This window comes from Lemur catta, chromosome 1 (assembly GCF_020740605.2).
Source record: "Lemur catta isolate mLemCat1 chromosome 1, mLemCat1.pri, whole genome shotgun sequence".
NCBI classification, from domain to species: Eukaryota; Metazoa; Chordata; class Mammalia; order Primates; family Lemuridae; genus Lemur; species Lemur catta.
Genome location: NC_059128.1, coordinates 5,982,457 through 6,004,588, shown reverse-complemented (window position 1 = coordinate 6,004,588; position 22,132 = coordinate 5,982,457). Strand labels below are relative to the sequence as shown.

At 52.0% G+C, this 22,132-nt stretch overlaps 1 protein-coding gene across 5 annotated transcripts in view; it reads right to left on the bottom strand.

Moving 5' to 3' along the window:
- The window catches only part of BCL11B (BAF chromatin remodeling complex subunit BCL11B), a 94,923-nt gene that overhangs the window by 43,114 nt on the left and 29,677 nt on the right, over positions 1–22,132 (bottom strand). For 3 of the 5 annotated variants that reach the window (XM_045561062.1, XM_045561063.1, XM_045561075.1), the window contains one exon: positions 12,297–12,509. The exons of the other annotated variants lie outside the window; for them this stretch is intronic. In XM_045561062.1, coding sequence (XP_045417018.1) covers positions 12,297–12,509 — 213 coding nt within the window. The remainder of the gene's footprint in view (positions 1–12,296; positions 12,510–22,132) is intronic. 5 annotated transcript variants of the gene reach the window in all.

Below are 22,132 nucleotides of genomic sequence, written 5' to 3'. Positions count from 1 at the left end.
GGAGGAGGTTCCAGAGCACAATAAAGCAGTTAAGATTCTGAACGCAGACTGCCTCAGTTTCCCCATCTGTAAGATGGGGATGAGAAGAGCACCTTCCTCACTGAATTGGGGTGAGGGATGTTGAAGATGAACACTTAGCAAAGTGTACCATCATTATCGCTGACAGTAGTGACATGAGACTGTTCCCACTTTGCAGACAAGGACACCGGTGCTCATAAAGACCTTGTCACCCGCCCAAGGTCAACATCGGAGTCGGGTTGGAACCCGGCTGGCCACCTCCAAAGCCCTTGTTCTCCCTGCACACGCTCCTGCGTGGGTCACACATGGGACTGGCCACACGTTCCAGGACTATGACTGTGGGTTTCCTCTGAGGCTGGGGGGAAGGGGGCTCAGTCTCCCCCAGAAGGTATTGAGGAGGTGAATCCCTCTCCAGGGAGAGAGTCAGAGGTCGCAGCAGGCCGCAGTCCTGGAACAGGATGGGCACACACCATAACCCGGCAAGAATGACAAAGTTCAGGGAAGAAAAGTAATCAACAGTGCCTCCACCATAAACACGCAGCGTCACGCAGCGGTGGAGGGAACTGTTCTGTGCTGATGCTGACAGTTTCCCAACACCACACACATGTGAACATGCACACACATACACACTCACGTGAGCACACACAAACACCCGCATGCATGCACACACACACAAATGCATACACACACAAAAACACATATATACTCACACACCTACACACACACACACACACACACACATACAAGGCCTTGCACTATGGGGTCCATGCCAGGCCCAAGGACGCTGGCAGAGGCAATGGGAAAACCAGGGAGAAAATGACATGAGGCAATGTTTGGCTCCAAATGAAAAAGCCACGGAATGTTTTCCCTCATGTCCTGGTTATTTCTTGCAGGTCTGCTCAGACCCGGTCAGGTCTGCCTCACCCAGAGGGACCCCCCCACCCCTGGCCTCTAAGCTGAACCAGCTGCCCTTCTCTTCTCTTGACCCTACCAGCTACCTAAGCAGGTGTGGCCAGGACCTCTCAGGCCACCAACACCCATGGGGGCCACAGTTAGGCACTCATGGACTAGCCTCTCATCCAATACACGCTGAGCAAAATGGGGCTAAGAGCTAAGCTCCGTAACCTCCGACCCCACCACCTGGCACCCCCTCTGCAGGCCTCTGGTGGGCTCTGACTTGATGACATCATCACACTCCAGTGGGCTTTGAGCTGCTCTTCCTGAAAAGATGCACAATGTCTTAGAAGATGCAAACTAAAAATACTCCTGGCTTCTCAGAGCCAGTTTACAAAAATAATTATATTTTCTTTTTAAAAAAATGGATTATAGGCAAGTGTGTGTCCAGCTATTTTTAGCTCCTATTCAACTCTGTTAATTTTTTCTCATAATAATCATGGCAGACTCTTTTCAAAAACCCTCCCCCTCTCTTGTTAACAACTGCATTCTGACTTGGCATGGGGCAGCGTTGGGGGGGCCGCATGTGACCACACAACCCTCCACAAACCGCAGAGGTTTGAGTGCTGGCCAAAGGTGCCAGGCACTCAGGGGTCACCACGTTCCTCAGGGAAAGGAAACATGTGCCCATCTTGTCAGAAACCAGCTCCAGGTTCAACACAGGAGGCAACTGGGGAACGCCCACAAGTGCCCGAACCTGTCCCTGACCTCAGGAGTTCACGGAGGAGACCAAACAGGGGTTCCTGCCCGGGAGGGGCTAAAAGCCAGCAGGGGCACGCAGAGAGGTTGAACAGCGGCCTCTGAGATGGTATGTCCACAACCAAATCCCTGGACGTGTAAATGTGATCTCATTTGGGGAAAGGGTCATTGCAGATGTAATTAAGGTGCTCAATGAGATCATTCTGGATTATCCAGGCAGGTCCTAAATCCAGTGACAATTGTCTCTTTAAATTTTAATTGTCCAGCACAGGAGAAGGCAGACTGGGGGGGGGGGGGGGAGGCCATGTGACCACAGAGGCAAGGATGTGAGTGATGCCACCACAAGCCAAAGAACACCCGGAGCCACCGGAAGCTGGAAGAGGCAAGGAAGGATTGTCCGCCAGAGCGTACAGTGGGACTACAGCCCTGCCCACATCTTTACTTTGGACTCATGGACTCCTAAACTGTGAGAGAATAGAGAATAAACTCCTGTTGTCTTAAGCCGCCCAGTTTGTTGTCATTTGCTACAGCAGCCCTGGGACACCAACACGGAGCAGCAGGGAGGAATCACAGCCCCAAATAACCCTCACGACAGCCTGCAGATTTCTATTCCCAATCTACAAAGGACCCCCCAGTCCCTCCCAGCCCAGCCAAGGGCACAAGGCCAGCGAGATGGCTCCCATGATGCAGGGAGACCCCAAGAGGCTCAAAGAGGGTTGAGGTCCAGCCCAGGACACCCCACAGGCTCTACCTTGCTCCTAGGTATTCTGATTCTAAATACGGGGCTCTTTCTGCTAAACTGCACTCAAATCCACGCCCTGAGGACAAGCAGAAAGGACAGTGAAAATTGTCCACTGGCAGAATTTTCTTCCCCAAACTCTTAAGGTAGCTAAATGTTTAGCTGACTGTTAAAAACCAGCCATCCTCGGAGACAAGGCTGTCATGGGGAAGCATTTACAAGAGAAGTGGGGTTCAAGACCCTCAAATGAAACATAACGAAGGTGGTAGCCCAGGACAGTGGCTACAGATACCACACCTGGATCAGGTGAAGCTGGGTCCAAATTCGCCCTCTCAGGTTTATTAACTGCATTACTTGGGCCAGTTGTAGTTGTAAGGAACTTGAGATGCAGATTCCTTAGTTATAAAATCCAACCAAAAAAAAAAGGAAAAAATCCAACAGTCAGGTGAGGATGCAGAGAAAATTAGGACGCTTGTCCACCATTGGTGGGAATTTAAAATGGTGCTGCCACTATGGGAAACAGTTTGGCAATTCCTCAAAAAAGTAAACATAGAATTACTCTTTGATCCAGCCATCCCCCTTCTGGGTATATACACAAATGAACCAAAAAGAAGGACTCAGATACTTGTACACCCATGCCCTTAGCTACATTATTCCCAACAGGCAAACACGGTGGAAGCGGCTCAAATGTCCATGAGCAGATGAATGGATGAGCAGAACATGGTACTCGCGTACCATGGACTAGTATTCAGCCTTGAGAAGCAGGGAAATCCCAGCACATGCTACGGCATGGGTGAACCCTGAGGACATTATATTAAGAGAAATAAGCTAGACACAAAAGGACAAACACTGTATGATTCCACTTACACGAGGTACTAGAATAATCAAATTCAAAGAGACATAAAGCAGAACGGAGGTTACAGGGCTGGGGAGAGGAAAGGGGGGCGGTTAGTGTTTAATGGGGACAGAGCTCTGCTTGGGGTGATGGAAAGTTCTGGAGCTGGACGATGGTGATGGTTGCACAACTGCAATGTACTTAACGCCACTGAACTGTACGCTTAAAAACGGTTAAAATGGTAAATCGTGTGTATATTTTACTACAATAAAAGAAAACCTCACGATCATACCTATGTGCTGTTCTGAGAACCAGCGGGGCTGAAGCGCAGGAGGCCACAGCACAGCACACAGTGGGCCCTCAGTCAGTGCTTCCTGCTACAGTTAAACCGAGAAGAAATGAGCCGGCTAATAAAACACACGGCAATTCAAAGCGCAAGAACTGGAGTCCAAAAGAACTGGTTAGAGACCATGCAAGAGCCGGCGCGCGCACCCACGGGGCCTTGCCGCACCCTCCCCACCATGCCTCACCTCTTACTAACAAAGGCAATAAGGAAAAATGTCTGGTTTTATGAAAAGATTCCAACTGCCCCTGTTCCTGCAGGTAGTGACCGTTTTTGCATTAACCTCCTTGGAGATGTCCCCAGCCCTCTGATCCTTCCTCGGGAACCATAAAATCCAGGCATTCTTATTACCCAGGGCCCAGCCGGCCTCGCCGCAGCCCTGTGACTCACAAGCTCCATCCTCTCCTTCGCAGCCCTGTGACTCACAAGCTCCATCCTCTCCCTCGTGCGTCCCTGCTCACACCTGCCGGGTTGAAGGCTGGCACAAGGGGCGGCCAGGCAGCTGGACACGAGAGGACACACTCGGGAGGCCTGGGTTCAAATCCTTCCTGCACAATCCGCCAGACGCGCAATTTCAAGCAAGTCACGTCACCTCTCACCTGTGAACTACGGGAGGGGTCACCCTCCTAACACAGGAGCTGCAGGGGCAGCCGGAATTCAGAGCTGGGATGGTCCCTGCAGAGGAGCCTGAGGCACAGGGCTGGGCTGCAGAATCCCACGCAGAGGGACCCCTGCCCCGTGCTCTCCGGGTTGCGCTGGCCAGCCCTGACCACCGGTGTTTGGATAAACTATTTCATGGCTTAGACTACCTGGATCTGATTGAGAAACATGTACCCTACGCAGCCCCTCCACCCCTACCCCGCCCTCAGGGTTGGAAAGTCAAGTACATTGTGTTCCCCCCACCAAAAACACAGCAAAGAGCACCTCAAGCTTTCTTAAGAAAAATGAAAGTTGGTTTCTCCAGAGAGAAGAGAAACTGATTCTACAACACTGTGTGCAAAAGCGAGGAGGACTGTCACCCGAGAACAGGACCAGTAGCATTCTCTGTCTCCTCTTCCCTCTCCCACTGGTGTGGACACCACTTTTTCCAGGTCTCCACTGTCCCCCAGCATTTTCTGGGCACCTCCTGGAGCCAGGAACATCCCGGATGCTGAAGACACAGGGACGGGCCTAGAAACCCACCTGGTGACAGCTGGAAGGGGCTCGATGCCAGGCCCGGACGCCCAGCCAGACCCCCTGAAACCCAAGCTGAGGGCGATGTGATGAGAAAATCTTGTCCATGCTCCCACTCTCTTCTTCAAGGTCAAAACTTCCTTCTGGTGGTCTGAGGAGCAGTCACTCTGTGTCCCCGTAAGTCGAGCCAGGCCCCTCCCTGAAGACACCCACATCCACACCTGTCACTGACCCACAGGGGACTGGACCCTGGGCCTCAGCTTCCCTGGCAGTAAACCACCCCCCGCAGTCAATCTCCCAGGACCCTCCCAACTCCCATAAGCTCAGTCCGTTTGTTAATTTACTTTTTAAATAGAGAGAGGCACCATGGGCCATGCATTTCACATCCACCACGCGAGAGGGCCTTTCATGGGACGCCTCTACCCGCTGTGGGTTCCTCTAGGGCAAGGACCCCTGTCACACTTGTTTCTGGATCCCTCAGGTCTGGCACAAGCATGACCAGTGGAGGAAGGAAGATCTTGGGGACCCTCCCATGAACAATGTCCGAGTTTGATCTGGTTTCCCATCGGCGACTCCAGCTCTGCTCTCCACATCCAAGCAGCCACTGCAGCCAACAGGGAGCTGGAGGGGAGAGCTACAAGCGCAGCTTTGAGGCTGGCCAGGCCTGAGTCCGAATCTCAGCTCTGCTGTTTGTGTGCTGTGTGACCTACGGTGGGTTGTTTGGCCTCTCTGAGCCCCAGTATCCTCATGAGCAAGGGGGAGGGGGGATGCTCTTCTTAGGGGCGTTGTGAGGATGACATGCCATGCCTGTGAACATGCTGGCCACACGGCCCTTCAGAAAACAGCAGCAAGCCCTAGCAACACTGACAACGTAACCCTTCTACTCCTTTCATTCACGCTAAGAAACTCTCCCAGGCGAGTGATGTCCAAATAGATGGCAGCTAAGTCACCATCGGAGCACAGGGTACCCAAGGCCTCCACTGTCGACGTGCTTTTCAACAGCTGGGCCCTCCCCTTCCTGCCTTTCCCTCCACTTCCCCCACCTGCCGGCAGTAGGCTGCGGCCATGTCACGCTGGTGGCTGCCCAGTGGAGGGATAAGGAGCAGGCATCTCCAACGTCCCATTTCACAGGTGAGGAAATTGAGGCTTGGAGAGTGGAAGTGGCAGGCCTGGGGTCACATAGTCACATCCATTCACTTTGAGAACAAGGACCAAGGATGGTGCCCTCTCTGGAGGGCCCCGAGATGCCTCCAGCTGTCCTGCTAACATGTCCATCGTGATGTTTAATTCCAAACACGCATCCATGCCACGGAGCCCCGGGGACATGCAGCAGCCAGTGGTCAAAGCACGACCACAGAACGTTTCAAACTCAGGACACAAGAGTGCTCCGACTGCAGATGGCAAAGATGCAGGTCCAAGGGGTCAAACGTGGGGCTCCTCAATGTAAAATCCCGACCTGCTGCCAAATCTCATCACAGCTTTCACACTGAGCCTCGGAGTAACACAGAAGTCAATTTGTAAGCGGCTTCCACTAGATAATGAAATTCCCTTTTCTGGTTTTCAACAGAAACTCAAGAGAGGCAGTGTGGCATAGTGGGAAGAGCCCAAAGGACCTGGGTCTGAGTCAGTTCTGCCACCCACGTGTTGTGGCCTCATCCCCACTCTCTGCCTCAGTTTCCCCATCTATATAATGAAGGAGTCGGACGAGATGATCTTTCAGCCCCCTGGTCCTGGGATAGTTAAAGGTAAGTTTGAGCCTCAGGTCACCCAAGGCAAACCCATTTCTGGACCACTCTGCTCCACGTGGAGGGCAATGCCATCCCCCTCTGCCACTTTCGGGTTCCCTTTAAAGGAGAAAGTGGCTGCCTCGCTCTGTCTCTGATGTCTGTGGCCAGTGCTGGTTCTTCACATCCACTAACTGCTTGAAAGCGCTGCATCTAGCGCTGCATTAAAAATTAATTACACATGCTATTTTATTGCCAGTGCATAATGTAATGAGCACCAGCTGTGCTAAACAGCCAAACTCCTTTTTAAGACAGCTATAAAAAAAAAAAAGAAAGAAAGAAAGAAAGAAAGAAACTGCACTTCCAAATGCCTCTCCTGTCAGAGCAGAAAAACAGCAACATCTTGTACGGATTTGAACAGAATTCTTTGATTTAGCTCTGCCTTCAGAACGTCTGAAGGGCCGGCTCGGAGAGCGAAATGGAATCTGGCGAGGCTGCAGCGGTCTCTGCTCCAGGACGTTGCTGGGGCCTCTTTTATCTGAGGACAGTCACGCTGGTAGGTGCCCCGCCCCCGACTGCACAGCGACGCAGTCCTCCTGCAGCCCCCCCCGCCCCCCCCTCGCAGCTCCTCTGGTCCCTGCCAGTGCTGGAGAAGATGTCACTTTCCAGCCGTCTGTAGTCCACCAAAGCCCTGCCACCCTCGGCCACCTCCACCGCCCTGGAGAATCAGCTCCCCCTGTCCTGGGGCCTTGCAGCTCTTCGTGGCTCCTTCCTGGCACTTCCTCTAGCCACGAAGGAGGTGTCTGGGGTCTAAGGCAGGCAGTCGAGGCCAGCCGCTGCCGCAGTGTGATCTCCAGAAGCGGGCAGATGCCAGGGTAGAATCCACGGCGCTCGCATGCAGGAATAGCCGACGATGCTATACTGGGCTGTGGATGCTGGGCCACCAGCCCCCTGGGCGATGTAGACACCGCGAGGCGTACAGATGACTCTCTAAATTTTTAATAACTCCCCTGAAAGCCCCTTTTCTACAGTGAGCCAAGCCCCACAGACACTGGGACCTGTTTAGCCCAGAAAGACCCTAACAACAAACGCTGCTTTGCAGAGGGATCCCATGAGCATGTTCACCAGCCTGCCCACGGTGGAGTTCTGTCCGCACACACTCGCTCACACTCACAGCTCTTTCCTCTTCACCCCCATACTCACCCCTCCCTCCAGAGTCTCAATGGAGGCTCTGACGCCCTCCTGGGGCGCCTCTGGCACGCCCTGCACCAGAGTCGAGGCGGCGCACCGGCAGGGGCCTGGTGAGGTTGCCATCTCTGTCCTCATCGCCATCCGGCTTCCCATTGATCCTCCGGTGTTAATCAAACCCAGTCCAGAATGGAACTACAGCTTGCTTCTTGTTCTGGTATGAAATGTGCAAAGCACAGACCATATCATTAACATAAAACTTCCAGAAATAAGGCCACTTTCCAGACAGACTGTATTAATTGCATCAAGCTTCCACAGCTAGGGTGGTCTCATCCACAGCATCCCATTGGATGGCTCCGGTTATAAAACCAACACAAAATGAACACTGGGATATAATTGAAGGAGGAGAAAAGGACAGATTCTACTGTTAAGCCCTACTATTTACTTACAGGTATTCTTTTATCTTTATTGTCCCTTTAACCCATGCCAAGAAACCCCAGACTAGTTAAATAACACAGCAAGCACAATTTCAGTAGAAAAGTAAATTGAATTTAACTTTACAAGATTGCCCTGTGATTTCAGCATATACTAATGACTGCAACTGACTCCCTCTATTAAATCCAAATCCTTCCACTTCCCTGAGCTGGGATCCTGTGTGTTCTTGCATGAGACCTTGAACTTCACCAAGCACACATTATTAATCACTCTGGCTGATGACCATTTGCAGCTTTTAAATATGCAATGAGATGTCTCAGTTCCTTTTCCACCTCCCAATGCTGGGACATGATCCGAACCAGCCAATGCTTTTAAGAATGGAAACGCGTACCCAGCTTGAAGTACGATCTCCTACAGGGTGCTGGACACGTAATGATGTAATGTTGTGAGACCCATTCTGCTTGGGCATGAATCACACCTTCTAGGGCTCACTCAGGACAAGGCATTGTTCTCAGCACCTGGCCTACATGCCCTCACGCAGTCGTCAGAACAACCCTTTGGACCAAGTACTGTCTTTGCCTCCATTTTATAGATGGGGAGACTGAGGAACAGAGAGTGGAACAACCTGCCTAAGGCCACACAGCTATAGAAGACAGAACAGCCTTCCCCACCCCCTGCAGCAGTCTGATCCCTCTGACAACCAGAACAGGGAACGGTCTGGGGATGGGGACAAATCCCAGTGGTTTTCAAAACCATTCTCTAGATACCCTACCCCCTGCCCTGGGAACCCCGCTCAGCCCACACTCAGCCCACCCCCAGCAGCTACACCTTGATCTGTTCCATAGAACTTTGGGAGCCTTGTTTACAGATTTACACACATGCGAATATACATATACATAATTTTTACAAAGGGGGAAACTGAGGCTCGGAGAGGAGCAATGACTTATTTGAGGCAGCAGGCCGCTGGAGTCAGGGCCAAGACCACAGTCTGAGACTCTTGACACCACAGACACTTTGCCAAGCCTCGACGTGGAATTTCTCAAGGATGAAATTTCAGTTCCCAGGAACCTGTACACTCAAAGCCCAACAGTCTTTCAGCAAAGTCAAGAAGAAACGGGGGCCTCGGGTCCCTTTTCCCCACTGTGACCACCAGAAGGAGGTCTGGGGCTGGGGTCCCGGGAGGCGCAGCTGATGGGCTGCAGCCAGCCCAGGGTGTCACAGACACACATACCTGTGCGGTTTCTCCCCCCTAAAATCACATCCTTCCATAAATAACCGCGAATGCATTCACGGGCATGCAATTAACCTGTGTGAAACACATTTACACTGGGGTTTTCCGTATTAATTTGAAGAGACAGGTTCAGTGCATCCTGATCCGAAAAGGGACAAAACCAAGTAGGGACGGGGGGCCCGTTCCATCTTTACAGAGGACTGCTTCTTCCTAACGGGGTGCTGGGAATTTAATGACTCCATTCCAACTACTAATTAAACAGGCACTAAAAACACTTAAGCAAACAGCCCAATGCCAGGAACAGAAACCACAAAGGGACAAAAACCACTGGAATAGGAGATTTTCAGGTATTGAAATTGATCTGAAAATATGGTGAGGCGGCCTGCCACGGGGTGAGGAACAAGAACAGCACTGGACGCGGGGGCCGAGGGCCAGAGGTGAGAACAGCTCTCAGGAGGGGCTCAGCCCCCTATGGCCCGACCCAAGACAGGACATTGCCCGCCTCACTCCCCTCAGGCACGGCAAGCGAGGCTGCTCACAGGCTCTGAGATCTCAAGGTTCTCAAGTCCTAAGATCCAAGGCCTCGAAGTCAGGAGATGAGCCAACACCGGAGAGGAAGCAGGTGATGGATGGAGCCTAGGATCAAATCCTACCTCCGCTGCTTCCTCTCCCTGCCCCTTCCAATCACCCCGGCTGCAGGTCCCCAGTGCTCTCCTCCCCGCACCAGGCTGTGCTATGCAGCAGGACAGGACCTGCCCGCCTGACCTTCCTTTGTTTGCACAGTGCCTACAAACCAGGTGCCCCGGAAATGGCTTAGGGCTGAAGAATGAATGGACGGATGGGTGGATGTGAGCTTTGAGACCTCAACATCTCTGAGCCTCATTTTCTCATCTATAAAGTGGGGAGAGGAAAGTGTTAGGTTAGTATGAGGATTGCATTCAAGAAGGCACACAAAATGCCCAGCAAATGCAGCACATCGCAGGCCCACAGCACGTGGTCCTTATGAGGAACCTGGGAGAACATGTGAGAACGCATTGATGGTGGAAGCCACCAGGACCCAAGGCAGTGGAAACCTCGTCTGTCCTCCCGTGGACGTAGGCACAGGCAGTGTGGCTCAGCGGGAAGAGGCGCAGCCTTGGCAGGAGGCATCCCAAGGTCAAATCCCAGTTCTGCCACCTTGGCCCAGCCACTGACCCTCCCTGAGCATTTGCTGTCCCATCCGCAAAATGGGGCTGGTGACAGCTCCTGCTCAGCACTGTGTGAAGATGCTGGGAGGGCCCAGCCACGTGAGGGAGGGGCTCAGGCCCCTGGCTGAATCTCATCTACTTTGGCAGCTTCTCAGCAGGGCCAGGGCCAGCAGAGGGTTAAGCAAGGCCCTGGGTGAGCCTCTGGCGAGGAGATCATGTTTCCGTGCCGCAGAACTTGACCGAGTCCAGTCATAAACACTCGGGCTGATCTTTGATAGTGTGGCCCCCTGAGTGGCTGCAGGGGCTGCAGCACTAATTACAGGAAGCCACGAGAGCAAGGCAGCCGCCCAGACGGAACAGTCATCCCTCGCTCAGCAAGCAGGGTCTCCTACCGACCCCCAGAACAGACCTACAGAGCCAGGGCAGGAGCCCCAGTGACCCTCGGGACCAGATAGGGAGCTGGCTGCTTTGCAAGTGGTTCTGACTCCTTCCCGGGTGATTTGGGGTTTTGCTCTCTGCTTTTAAGGCACAAGCCCAGTGAAAAAACAGAATTTCCTCTTGGAAGCCAGATCCTATGATGTCAGCACCTGTCACTTGGGGGGTGGGGGGATACTAAAGGCTGTAGGCCACTCCACCAGCAGAAGGCCCAGGCAGCTCTCGACCTCGGAGCAGGGCCGCCTGTGGCCTTCTGCAGAGCTGTGGCTCCAACAGGGACCATCCCTTGGGACAGCTTCAATTAAAAGCAAAACCTGCCCAATAAAAATAGTTTTGTTTTCACAACTCAAGTCAAGAGAAAGCCCATAACATGCCTGGTGACAAAGCAGGGAAAAGTCGAACCTGCCCCAGTTCTGAACCCACCGTCTCCTTTTGTGGCCCCTGCCACGGAAACAAGGCCACAGCCACTTGCCACACGTGGCTGTGTCAGCACCCTGCCTGTGTGGCCACAGTGCCTGTCACACCATGCCCTGCCGAGTTGCTGGGCAGGAGAGGCTGGGAGGAGAGCCCTCTGCCTGAGAGCTGCCAGGGACCCCGGGCAGAGCAGGAGCTGGGTTTTGTTTGGGGAAGAGGGCAGGTGTGTGTGGCCACACTGCCCACCTGCATCGTGGGCGGCTACACCACCCTCCCAGCAGAGCTGGGGGGAGTTGGGCCCACGGACATGCAGGTCTGCGTTCTGCCCCAGAGCCAGGCACACAGTAGGTACTCAGCCCTGTGCCTCTCCCCCCCACAACCCCCATGATGTGTCCCTCCCTCTCATGGCCACAGCTTTTTAAAAGGCTCCTTTTGAACGACTTTTTTTTTTTTCCTCAAAGTTAATGGGCAACACATTCTCCCAAAGAGAAATTCAGCATTTTGGATGGCTCTGGCAATGTACACAGACAACCAAGGAATCTTCTCCTAGCCTCGTGCTGGGGGGGTCAGGGGAAGGGGGAAGGGATGGCAGTGGCAAGGGCAGAAGAAAACCTCAGATGTTAAGCATTATCCAATTAAGCTTTAGCTAAACAGTCCAAGGAGATGGGATTGGAGGCTGGAATGCATTCTGGGAGTGAGACTCGGAATGGCTGGGGACGGTGCAAGGACTGATGGGGACCAGGCGCCGGTTCACAGTTTTGTGAACATCCTTTACCACTTCCCCTGGCACCCCCCAAAAAGCCTCTTGGGTGTGGGGTGTGCCTCCTCCCTGGGTCCCCACCTCATCCCAGCGCTGCCCACGCCGCCACGGCACACCCCGCCATCCCGGGGGCCCGCCCCCCACCGCGCGCCGTCTGTTACCTGACAACTGACACTGGCATCCAAAGGGAGCCTCCGTCTGACCCTCACCCTGAGTCCCGTCACCCGAGACCGGGCGCGCGCTGCAGCACGGCAGGGGGAGGCAGGGCGGGAGAGCGCCCAGGGCACGCAGAGGTGAGGTGATCACGGATGAGTGAGGGTGGGAGGAGGCAGCTATGGGGGCCACCGCTGGCAGCTGGGCAGGCCTGCACGGCCCTGGAGAAAAAACAATAGAAAAGTCTGGTCAGTCGGGCCCTGGACTGCACAAGGGGCCCAGGGCGCGGGACGGGGCCTAGGGTGGGGGCTGCAGGCCACCCTTCGAGGGTAGGTGGCCCCGGGGGTGCCAGGCCCTGCAGGGAAGACGACTGGGACAGAGGCAGGGGAAGGGCACAGGAAGAGGGTGGGGCACTGCGGAGGCCCTACTTCCACTTCCACAGCTGCCAGGCTGGGCTGTCTGCGGGCCAGGACCCTGCCTCTGGGGGCTGTCAGGGCCCCGCTCCCGGGAAGGACCCCCCACGTGGGGGCTTCTGGAGCAACCTGGAGCAGGCTCCATTTGGGAGGTTGTTCCCCAAAATCTGGGCCACCCATCTCTGGAAGAGCAGGGAAGTTCAGAGCCACCACTTGTTGCTACATCAGGATGGGCTGGTTGTACAGGCCTCGGACACCCCAGGCCACCTCCGAGTGTCCGGGCACCCGTTAGCCTCCTACCTACCATCTCTGGGATCTCTCTCCAGCCCCAAGCACGGAGCACGCAGCACCCAAACTCCAATGCCTTCTAGAAAGTTCTGACGCTGCCCCCCCCAAGAAAGCACTGGTACTGCCCAGACCCCTCCTACTATCCCAGCCCCGGCCTGGTAGGCCTCCCACCGCGTGACAGCAACAACGATGCAGGGCCAGGGCCTCCTCACCTCCGCCCAGCCCCTCGGCTTGCCCCTACTCCCCGGCAAGGCCTGCGTTTGATTTGTCCGTTTATCTTAAATGGCTAAGAGACCACCAGGGCAAAACATTTGTGTGAAGCCCTTGCCAAAACCACAAGTGAAGAAGCCCAAATTCCCTGGGTAAATAATTGAGCAGGGAAGCACCAGAGAGACAAAAAGGAAACATCAACAAGAGGACAGGCAGCTGGGCCGGCCGGCTCCCCCGGGTCTGCATGGTGGGGGTCTGCCCACTCCAGGGCCCCCATAAAATTCCCCCATCCCGCGAGAGCCAGGGGACCCCACAAGCCCACTGCGGGCCAGGAGCCTGTCAGTCTCGGTTTGATGGAGCTTGCTATGGCGCCCGCAGGGCCAGGGGCTTAGGAGACCCATCACACAGACCGGAAACCGATGTGACGACGGGACCGCAGAAAAAGGCAGACGCCAGCAGCCCAACCCCGGCTGCCTGGCTCTGAACCCCCAGCTCCTCTAAAACACGGGTCATCCGGGATCAGGGCACATAAGACCCCCCACTTAGGGCTTGGGAGCTGTCAGTGTCCTGTCAAGAGGCCAAAGCTAGTCATGGGGACACTTATAACTTTGACTCAAATGGTACAAAAGCAATTTATGTAACCAAAACATTTGTACCCCTGTAATATTCTGAAATTTTAAAAAAAAAGGCCAAAGCTGACACTGCCATGTCCCCTCTGGGCCAACAAAGCTTCGTACTAGGCTAGGCCCAGCACCCAGGGTGTGTTTGAGCTGGCGACAGCCCTGGAAGGGCATGGCTGGGGGACCCGTGAGCAGTTTCAGCACAGATGCTGATTAGAAGCAACGCCCTAGATTTAGTGGGATCCCTTGAGGAAAGTTGGCCCCCGACGCCAGTGTGACCTGCCTCCTGGCGGGACTGCCCTGGCTTGAACCCCCCCGCACTGGACACTGTGCATTTGACCCTGCCTGCTACTGGTCTCAAACCCCTATGTGGGCTCCCCACTTCAGACCACAGAGGGCTCTGGATCATTCATAACCTTGACAGTGGCTTTGTGCTGAATACACTACAACCACCTCACTCAGCAGAGAAGACCACCCACATTCCATGGGGAGAAACTGAGGCTCAGGGAGGCCTGGGACTGGAACCCCATTGTGTTTCCAAAGCCTGGCTATGTGCCACTTTCCTCATGGGCTGCAGCTGGGGTGGAGTGAGCAGGCGCCCCAGCAAGGCCACGTGGGTGTGGAGCAAGCCTGAGGGTCATTGAGCTCAATCCAGCCATTGGTGGCTGCAAAAGGCCAAATCCAGGCTCTAGCTCCCGGGCTCTGGGGGAGGCCACTACACAGCCAGCACCATTTCTCATGGCTGAGAAACCAACAGAAGCACCTCGGGGCCTGGAAAGGATTGTCCCAAGGGCCAAGGGAGCTGCCTGTCTCCATGGGGGAAAGAATGACCAAAGAGCACGTAGAAAACAGCCATCCAGCCACACCCTTCTCCTGGAAAAGTCCAAGGTGGGGCTCAGGCCAGAGTCTGTAAAGGTAAAATCACACACCACGTGATACCCTGCATAGGGGTGGGGGCTGGCCGCCCCTGGACAGGCTTCCAGAGGGCCTCGTTAGGAATTCTGACCTTGCTGAAGTCCACCTGCTCCAGGGACTGGCTCAACTGAGGCAGGGGAGGGGGGCCACAGGGAGAGGGGTTCCAAATCCCAAGCTGTGCCAGGTCTCTCTGGGGCTCTCAGAGCACCCTCTGCTGGTGGGGGGTTGTCCCTCCCTTGGGGTAGCTTAAACCCTGAGCTCTGCCCAAACGTACAACTCAAGAAATCCTCTTCTGAAGCTACCACAAAAAGCCAAAATTGATGAAAGAAGCCGCATATTGTATGATTCCATGGATATGAAATGTCCAGAATGGACAAAGCCATGGAGACAGAAAGTAGTGGTTGCCAGGGGCTGGGGAAATTGGGGGGTGGGGGGCCTCATGGGTACACGGTTGCTTTTAGGGGTAATGAAAATGTTCTGCAGTTAAGATAGCGATGATGGCTGCGAAACATTGTCAATACACGAAAAACCACTGGTTGTACTCTTTACAACGGCGAATTTTACATTCTGTGAATCCTATTTCAACATTAAAAACAAAGCTTCGGTACCTGTCCCAGGCCACCTCCCAGCCCCTACCCTTGCTCCGGGAAGGGCTGTTTGCCTTCACAGGTGCAGCCAGGAAATGCAGGAGCCCTAATGAGCACTTGAGACCCTGCGACATCCCGGGACCGGCGACAGCCCGGGACCAGGGACAGCCTGTGACCCAGTGACAGCCCAGTGCTCTCAGACACACACAGAGGAGCCGCGCCAGCCCAGAGGCAAAAGCATGGGGACAGAAAGGCCCGGGTTCCAAGTCCCCCTGTGCCATTTCCTGGCCGTGTGACCTACGGTGAGTCATTTTCTTGGGGCCTCAGTTCCCTCACCTTTCAAGGAAGGCTCAAGCCAGCTCTAACCAGAGTCAGACAGTTAGCAAAGACTCAATAAATGGTGTTTGTTTATGAACTATCATTCATTTATTTATTTTCAATTGTGGAGCTTCTCCTACTCCCGGTGGGTCCTTCCCAAGGCGTCATCGCAGCCTGGCACAGAAAGCTTGTCCCAGTGTTCCGGGTGCAGGAAGGTACCCTACACAGCCCTGCAAGACACTCTTTAAAAACACCTTCTTTTGGGGTCTACAGGCACACACAAAAAAAAGATCTAAAAATAAGGTCCCTAAAATGTTTCTTAAGCTCAAAAACAGAGTATAAAATCATTTTTAATGGCTTCACGGGTTTACAAATTCCATCTCCCTTCTAGAGGGGCCCTGCAGATGCTACAGCTTCATTCTTCACACATGCGCAGTAGCCCGGCAAACACGCCCACCGCCAGGGAGCGTGTAGACACAGAAACGCCTGGAAAAGCCCCAAGCAGGGTTTCGAGGGGAATCGGGAGCCTTCCCCACCACTGAATCCTCTGGAGCATCCCCTCCCAAATGGGAGGGTTACCGATTCGGTGTTCAGAACTGGAGCGAGGTGGTCTGGAAGACACTGTGCAAGCGATGTATATCTCCCTCCCCACCGGTGCCTTTCAATTGATACATTTCTTTAAAGCCGAGAACTCCTACTGATAGTGCAGAAATGAGTCACAGATCAAGGCAGGAGACAGACAGGGAGCCAGCGTGTGTGAGTGAGGGACACTGGCAAGGGAACCTGACAGTCCCCGCGCCCCCTCCCCCCATGCCAAGACATTAATTCTCACAAGTCGGAGAAAATTACTATGCATGAATGCAAAAAGCATGATCAGGAGTAATTAACATGGCTTCATATGCAAATTTTATTAATGCAGAAGTACAAAGTCATTATGCAAATGAAACTTACGTCAACTCTCTTGACAAATATTCATCTCTGAGGCTCAAGTTTCTCCCTTTTTATTTATTTATTTAATTTTCTCCCCCCCCCCCCCACCTCCTTTTATCCTGGGCTTCTTTTTTTTTTTTTCCTTTTGGTTGGGGGGACGGACACTGAGAGGGAGGTGGTATTGGTGGCTGCTACAGGGCGGCAGCTAGCCACAAGGACTGTTTGACAAGTTTGCAAAGTTGTTTTTCCACCAGAGAAATTTATTCTTGCATTGTTGATTTTTTTTCTTTGGGGGGGGTTGTTGGCAGGTACAAGACAGCTCATAGGAGAAGGGGAAAAAATTAAAAAAAAAAAAAAAAAAAAAAAAAAAGCTCTGGGCAGCAGGCAGCCAATCAAAACGCCAGAGCCTGTAATGAGGGCGATTGATGGCTGTTTGGCTTTTACTGCAGGGTAATGAACTAGAATCCAGTCTGAGGAGGGGGAAAAATATGAATATTCATGAGACTGTGCTCCTGCCTTTGATGATTAAAGAAATTTTTAATATTCAAATAAGCGCTTGCCAAGTGATTAACAAAGAACAAGCACGCAGAAATATGGAAATGGGAGCCGGGAAAGATTTGAGAGGCGAACATACTGTGCAGGAAAAGCAGCCCCAAATTTCATAAACAAGATAGGCAGATAACCCAATTCGAACGCGGGCAAATAAAAACATTTCTTTCTGATCACTTAAATATTTTGCCAGCTACTTTGTCTCTGGGATGATAAAAAAAAAAAAACACGCTACGTATTAAGGGGGTGGGGGGAGAAATGCCATGAAGTCAAATGCATAAATGCATGGCGCACATTTAAAGAATCATTATCCTGATCCTAGCCCACCTCCTCCCACCCCAACGGGAAATTAGGATTCTTTTTCCGGTTTGCTAGAGAGGAGAGATGGAGGGGGAAGCCTGCTCAGACTTGAAAACCCAATGCTGGAGACTCGGGTCTGCCTGTTCTGGGACATTTGTTGCTTCTGGGCTGGTCCAGAGGACCAAAGACTGGGGGACCGTGGAGGTCCAGAGGGGAGGGGGTGTGACGCTGGTGCCCACAACCTGGAGAGCTCGGGCCTCCTAGGGATTCAGGTCCTGCTCTCAACACATGAAAAAGGTGGGAATCAGGAAAACCAGGAGCCCGTCTTGAGAGGTTGAAAGGACTTACACCTTCAGCACAGGGCCTGGTCTGGGGATCTCCAGGGCCAAAAGCACCAAGGGACCAGCTGCCACTGAGGAAAGTGCCTCCACCGATCCCGCAGGCTCCATTAGCCGGGTCTGCTAAGACCTCGCGCTCATATTTTAACAGCTCCACCATGGGTTCACATTGAAGCACATAATAACAGTATTAGCTGGTAAAATGATCCTGCAGTTAAAATACATCTAATTAGCAACCGATGACATCCATTTTGGCAATTTCCTATTTGAAAGAAGTGGAGTGCTACCTTAAATGACACAGGCACTGGGTACTCACCCGAAAAGACTGGACTTCCCATCAATTTGTCTTTTTCTTTCCCTTTTTTGGGGGGTGAGGGGCTGGGTTGTGGGGCGAGTGGCTGAGACGGCAGGAATAGAGAACGATTCTAAGCAGCCTTCTTTGTTGCTCAATTACAGAGCACACAGGTCTGGGAGGGCTACTGAAAAAATAAATTCCTTCGCTCCACAGGTATCATTTTCTTTCCTTCCTTCCTTCCTTCCTTCCTTCCTTCCTTCCTTCCTTCTTTCTTTTAGTTTTTTATTAACAAGGTCTGGGAACCAGCAATGACTGGAACTTGTTTTTCATTTCATTGTAAAAAATGTATATAATAATAATACAACAAAGCAAAAAGGGAAATCCAAGCATTTATGTGAACCCCTTAAGCTGCCACAAAAACCTGCAAGTCCAAGGCAGCGCCCAAGACAGGACCAGAGGGGGTGGGTTTGGGAGACCTAGAAATGTCATGCAGGGAGCCAGGGCTCCCCAAGTCCCACTTCCCACTCTTCCAGATTCTCCTTCTCCATCAAGGGCTACTGCTCTGTCTGAGCGCCCAGTGGGCATCGCGGGTCTCCAGCCCCTTGTTGCAACAGGTTTTGGTTTGGGGGTGAATGTGGAAGTGTCCTTTGAAAGAAAAGCAGCGAAAAGGGGAAAATGAGGTCTCATCAGGGTTTGCACAGCTGTATTTAAAGAGTTCCTTCAGGGTCATTACATGGGAGACATGAAAACATAGCTCAAATCCACGTCTGGCCTTTACACGGCTGCCTGCTTGTATCTCTGCCGCCACTTCCCTAAATGACCAGCCAGAGACCCCCACTCGCCACCCAAAGCCCTGTGTGGACAGCAAGGCATCTCCCCGCACCCACTGACAGAGGCTGGCTACCGAAAGGAGGTGAGCAGCACATCTCCAGGAGCACCCAGAGCCGGCTGTCTTCCTCCACTCCCCCCTCCTAGAGCACTCCTGAAATCTGTCACGGTGAATCACCACTTAAACTATTTTCAATCCCCAACATGTTGCCCATTTAATGCATCCCAGAAAAGGGAGAGGCGAGGTGAAGGAGGGACCGTGCTCCCCAACACTACCAAAACCTGTTTTCCTCCCCAGCAGCTGCGTCTTGCGATTAGAAGCAGGCGCGCTCGGGCACAACCCTCCACCAGGTCCGAAAGCACCTGTTTCCATGGCTGCCAACCCCAATTTCCTCAAGATGCAAGCGGCTGAAACACTCCAGAGTGGTGGATGCCCTCTGCACCCAGAGCCAAGGATAGGTGAGATTATGTCACAGATTCCAACACCTCCAATGGCCCTTCCAAAAGGTCCCCAGTGAGAGAGTCGGGAGTTGCTGGGGAGGAAGGGTGTCCCTGAACCATCCTCCGTAAACTACTGAGGGTGAGGAGTTAGGGAGCTGACCAACTGGTTAGGGCTGACCATTCCAACCCCTAAGCGGCATCTGCAGGGAAAAACATGCAGCTTGCACTCTTCTTTTGCTAGTCTCTGGGGGAAAACCCTGGAGCTCTGTGAACTGCTGGAATGCAAATAAACCACAACCACTTGTCCTCCAGCTGGGACACCGAGCCCTATGCATCATGGCTTCAAGACACACACGGAACAACAAGTATGACTCCTCTGGGGTGACCTCAGCAGGCAGAGTCCACCAAATTGGGGCCCAAAGTCCTGGAGAGGGCAGGCCTGGGGACAACAGAAGGTGAGGCCATGTGTCTCACTAGCTATAAAAATGTGTGGGTGCACATCTATTATATATGAGAGATCATATAAACATATACATATATGCATGTACACACACACAAACACATATATCAGCAACGTGCACATGTTAAAATGTCTGCGTGCATCTTGAGTCTACAGAGGCCAAGGACAAACTGCAGCTGACAGATTCTCCGAATCTGGCTAACAAAAACAGCCAGTACCTAGCAGAGGAATTCCCCCTTTTCCTCTGATTTGGGCCTTCTGATGAGAAGCTGGGTAGCTGCTTGGACCTTCAACAGCTTCTGCTTCCCAGCACAGCCCACCCAAGATCCTTCAGCAATGTCGTATTTGGCTGCATTCAGACCCACAAACAAAATGCTACACGTAATCTGCACGAAGCATAACTGGATAAAGTGTGGTCTACAAACTGAAGTAAAGAGCCGGATAAATCATTTGGATTGCAAGCACGAAGAATTTGGGACTTGGGCTCAGGACCCCACAGCCCATTCCTCAACAGAACTTAGGGGCCAGGCTCCAATGTCAAACCTGGCCAGGCATCCTTTAGGTACACTCCCATTTCTCCATTAATTTAGAGCTGGTGGGGAAAAAAAATCCACAGTCAAGACAGAAGTCACATGTCCCAGGAGGGAAATAAACCAGGAAACACATCTTCAGATCGGTGCCTACAGTGAGTTTTAAACGAGAGACACCTTTTTCTCCCCCCCAGCATCCACTGTGCCTGACCGCTGAGGAATCACCTGGAAACGCTGGATCCTGACGCTTGTTAAAAATCTGGTCCTCTATAAAGCATGTTTAAAGACTGGTGAGTTCAGGAAGTTGTTGTGGTTGGAAGGTCCCACAAACTCCAACACTGGCTTTTGCTCAACTGCCATGCGCAGACAGTGCAATGGAATAAATAGAAGGAGGAAGTCTGAACTGTGAGAATCCCAGAGAATTAAGAATGAAAATAAACAGCACAGCCAGTAAAAAGAACATAAAGAAAGTGGAGTGCCCAGCAAGGAGATTATTGCGATGACTCAAGCCCGAAGCAGCCCGGAAAGGTGACTGAAATTTCAGGTGCAGATGGAGTAGTAGATTTGAAGAATGTCAGCATCATCGACCTTTTTAAGATCAGACCATAAAATTCTACCTGGGCAGTAAGGGAACACGTAACCACAGGGCCAGCAGGATTTCTTGTTTTAGATGAAACAGAAATAAACCTGGTTAGTGGAAGGTTAAAAAAAAAAAAGAAAAGAAAAAAAATCAAATTGTGAAAAAGGAGACCCTGCTATAGTTCAGATACATATTTTGGTTTCAGTTGCATTGATATTAGAGTTATAGGCAACTGATCTCTACTGTTGCAATAAAGAATCCAGCTCTCCCCTGGATGTTGTTGATGATTAAATCTTTTTTCCCTTTCATTTCTTTTTCCCTTTTTCTAATGGTCATAGAGAATGCTCAGGCTCAATGCTTTGCATCACGTAAGAACAAAATCTTTCTATGGCCTCTTTATGTTTCTAAGCCAAGTCTGAAATGTCACTGACTAAAAAATTGAACAGGCCTGTAATTACTTTCAACAAAGTAGTTCCTTTAACTGAGTTTTCCGTATGTAGATGGCATTTAATACACATATTGTAACCCTTCTTTTCAACACGGGTAACAGTTGAAGGCAAAAATCACAAATTTTCTTCTAAGGGAGCAGTCTCACAGCCACCTTCTTACTTATTTTTTGACGTGAAATCCATTTTCATCTCCGAACATACCAGCGGTAACGTGCAGCGTGTGCACAACAAAATTTGTAAAAATTAACACTTCGCAGGATTAATTTAATAAAGATTGTTAGCACATTAACACTAGTAACACTGCTCCTTACGATTCATCTAGCCAGGCTCGAGACGCCGCTGAAACAGAGGTTTACGTTCAGCTGAGGTTTATACCGCTATTTAATGTAATTAAAGAACCAGCAGCGCGGTTCTCAATGGAAATATCGTTTCTATTGCAGAGTATTCCCATTAGAAATTGGGGGAAATCATAGCACGCTGACTTTGATTTTGTTGTAATTTTTTTTTCCTTGGCTGTCTTTGAAACAGAGCTGATGTGCTGGACCTCAGACAGAATTCACTGCAGAAACCCGGCAAAGATTGCCGTGATAAAGACGAGCCTCCCTCCACACAGGAGTGCCCGGCATTTATTTGCATGCACTTGGTTTTGAAACTGTTAAAAAAAATTTTTTTAATCTACGGACTGTATTTGGCTGTAATTACCCAGGAAGTTCTCCGCCCAGCACCCTATCATGAAAATGACTTTTCAGATACCCCAAAACAGCATCATGGATAACACCAGCAGGGCAGAGAG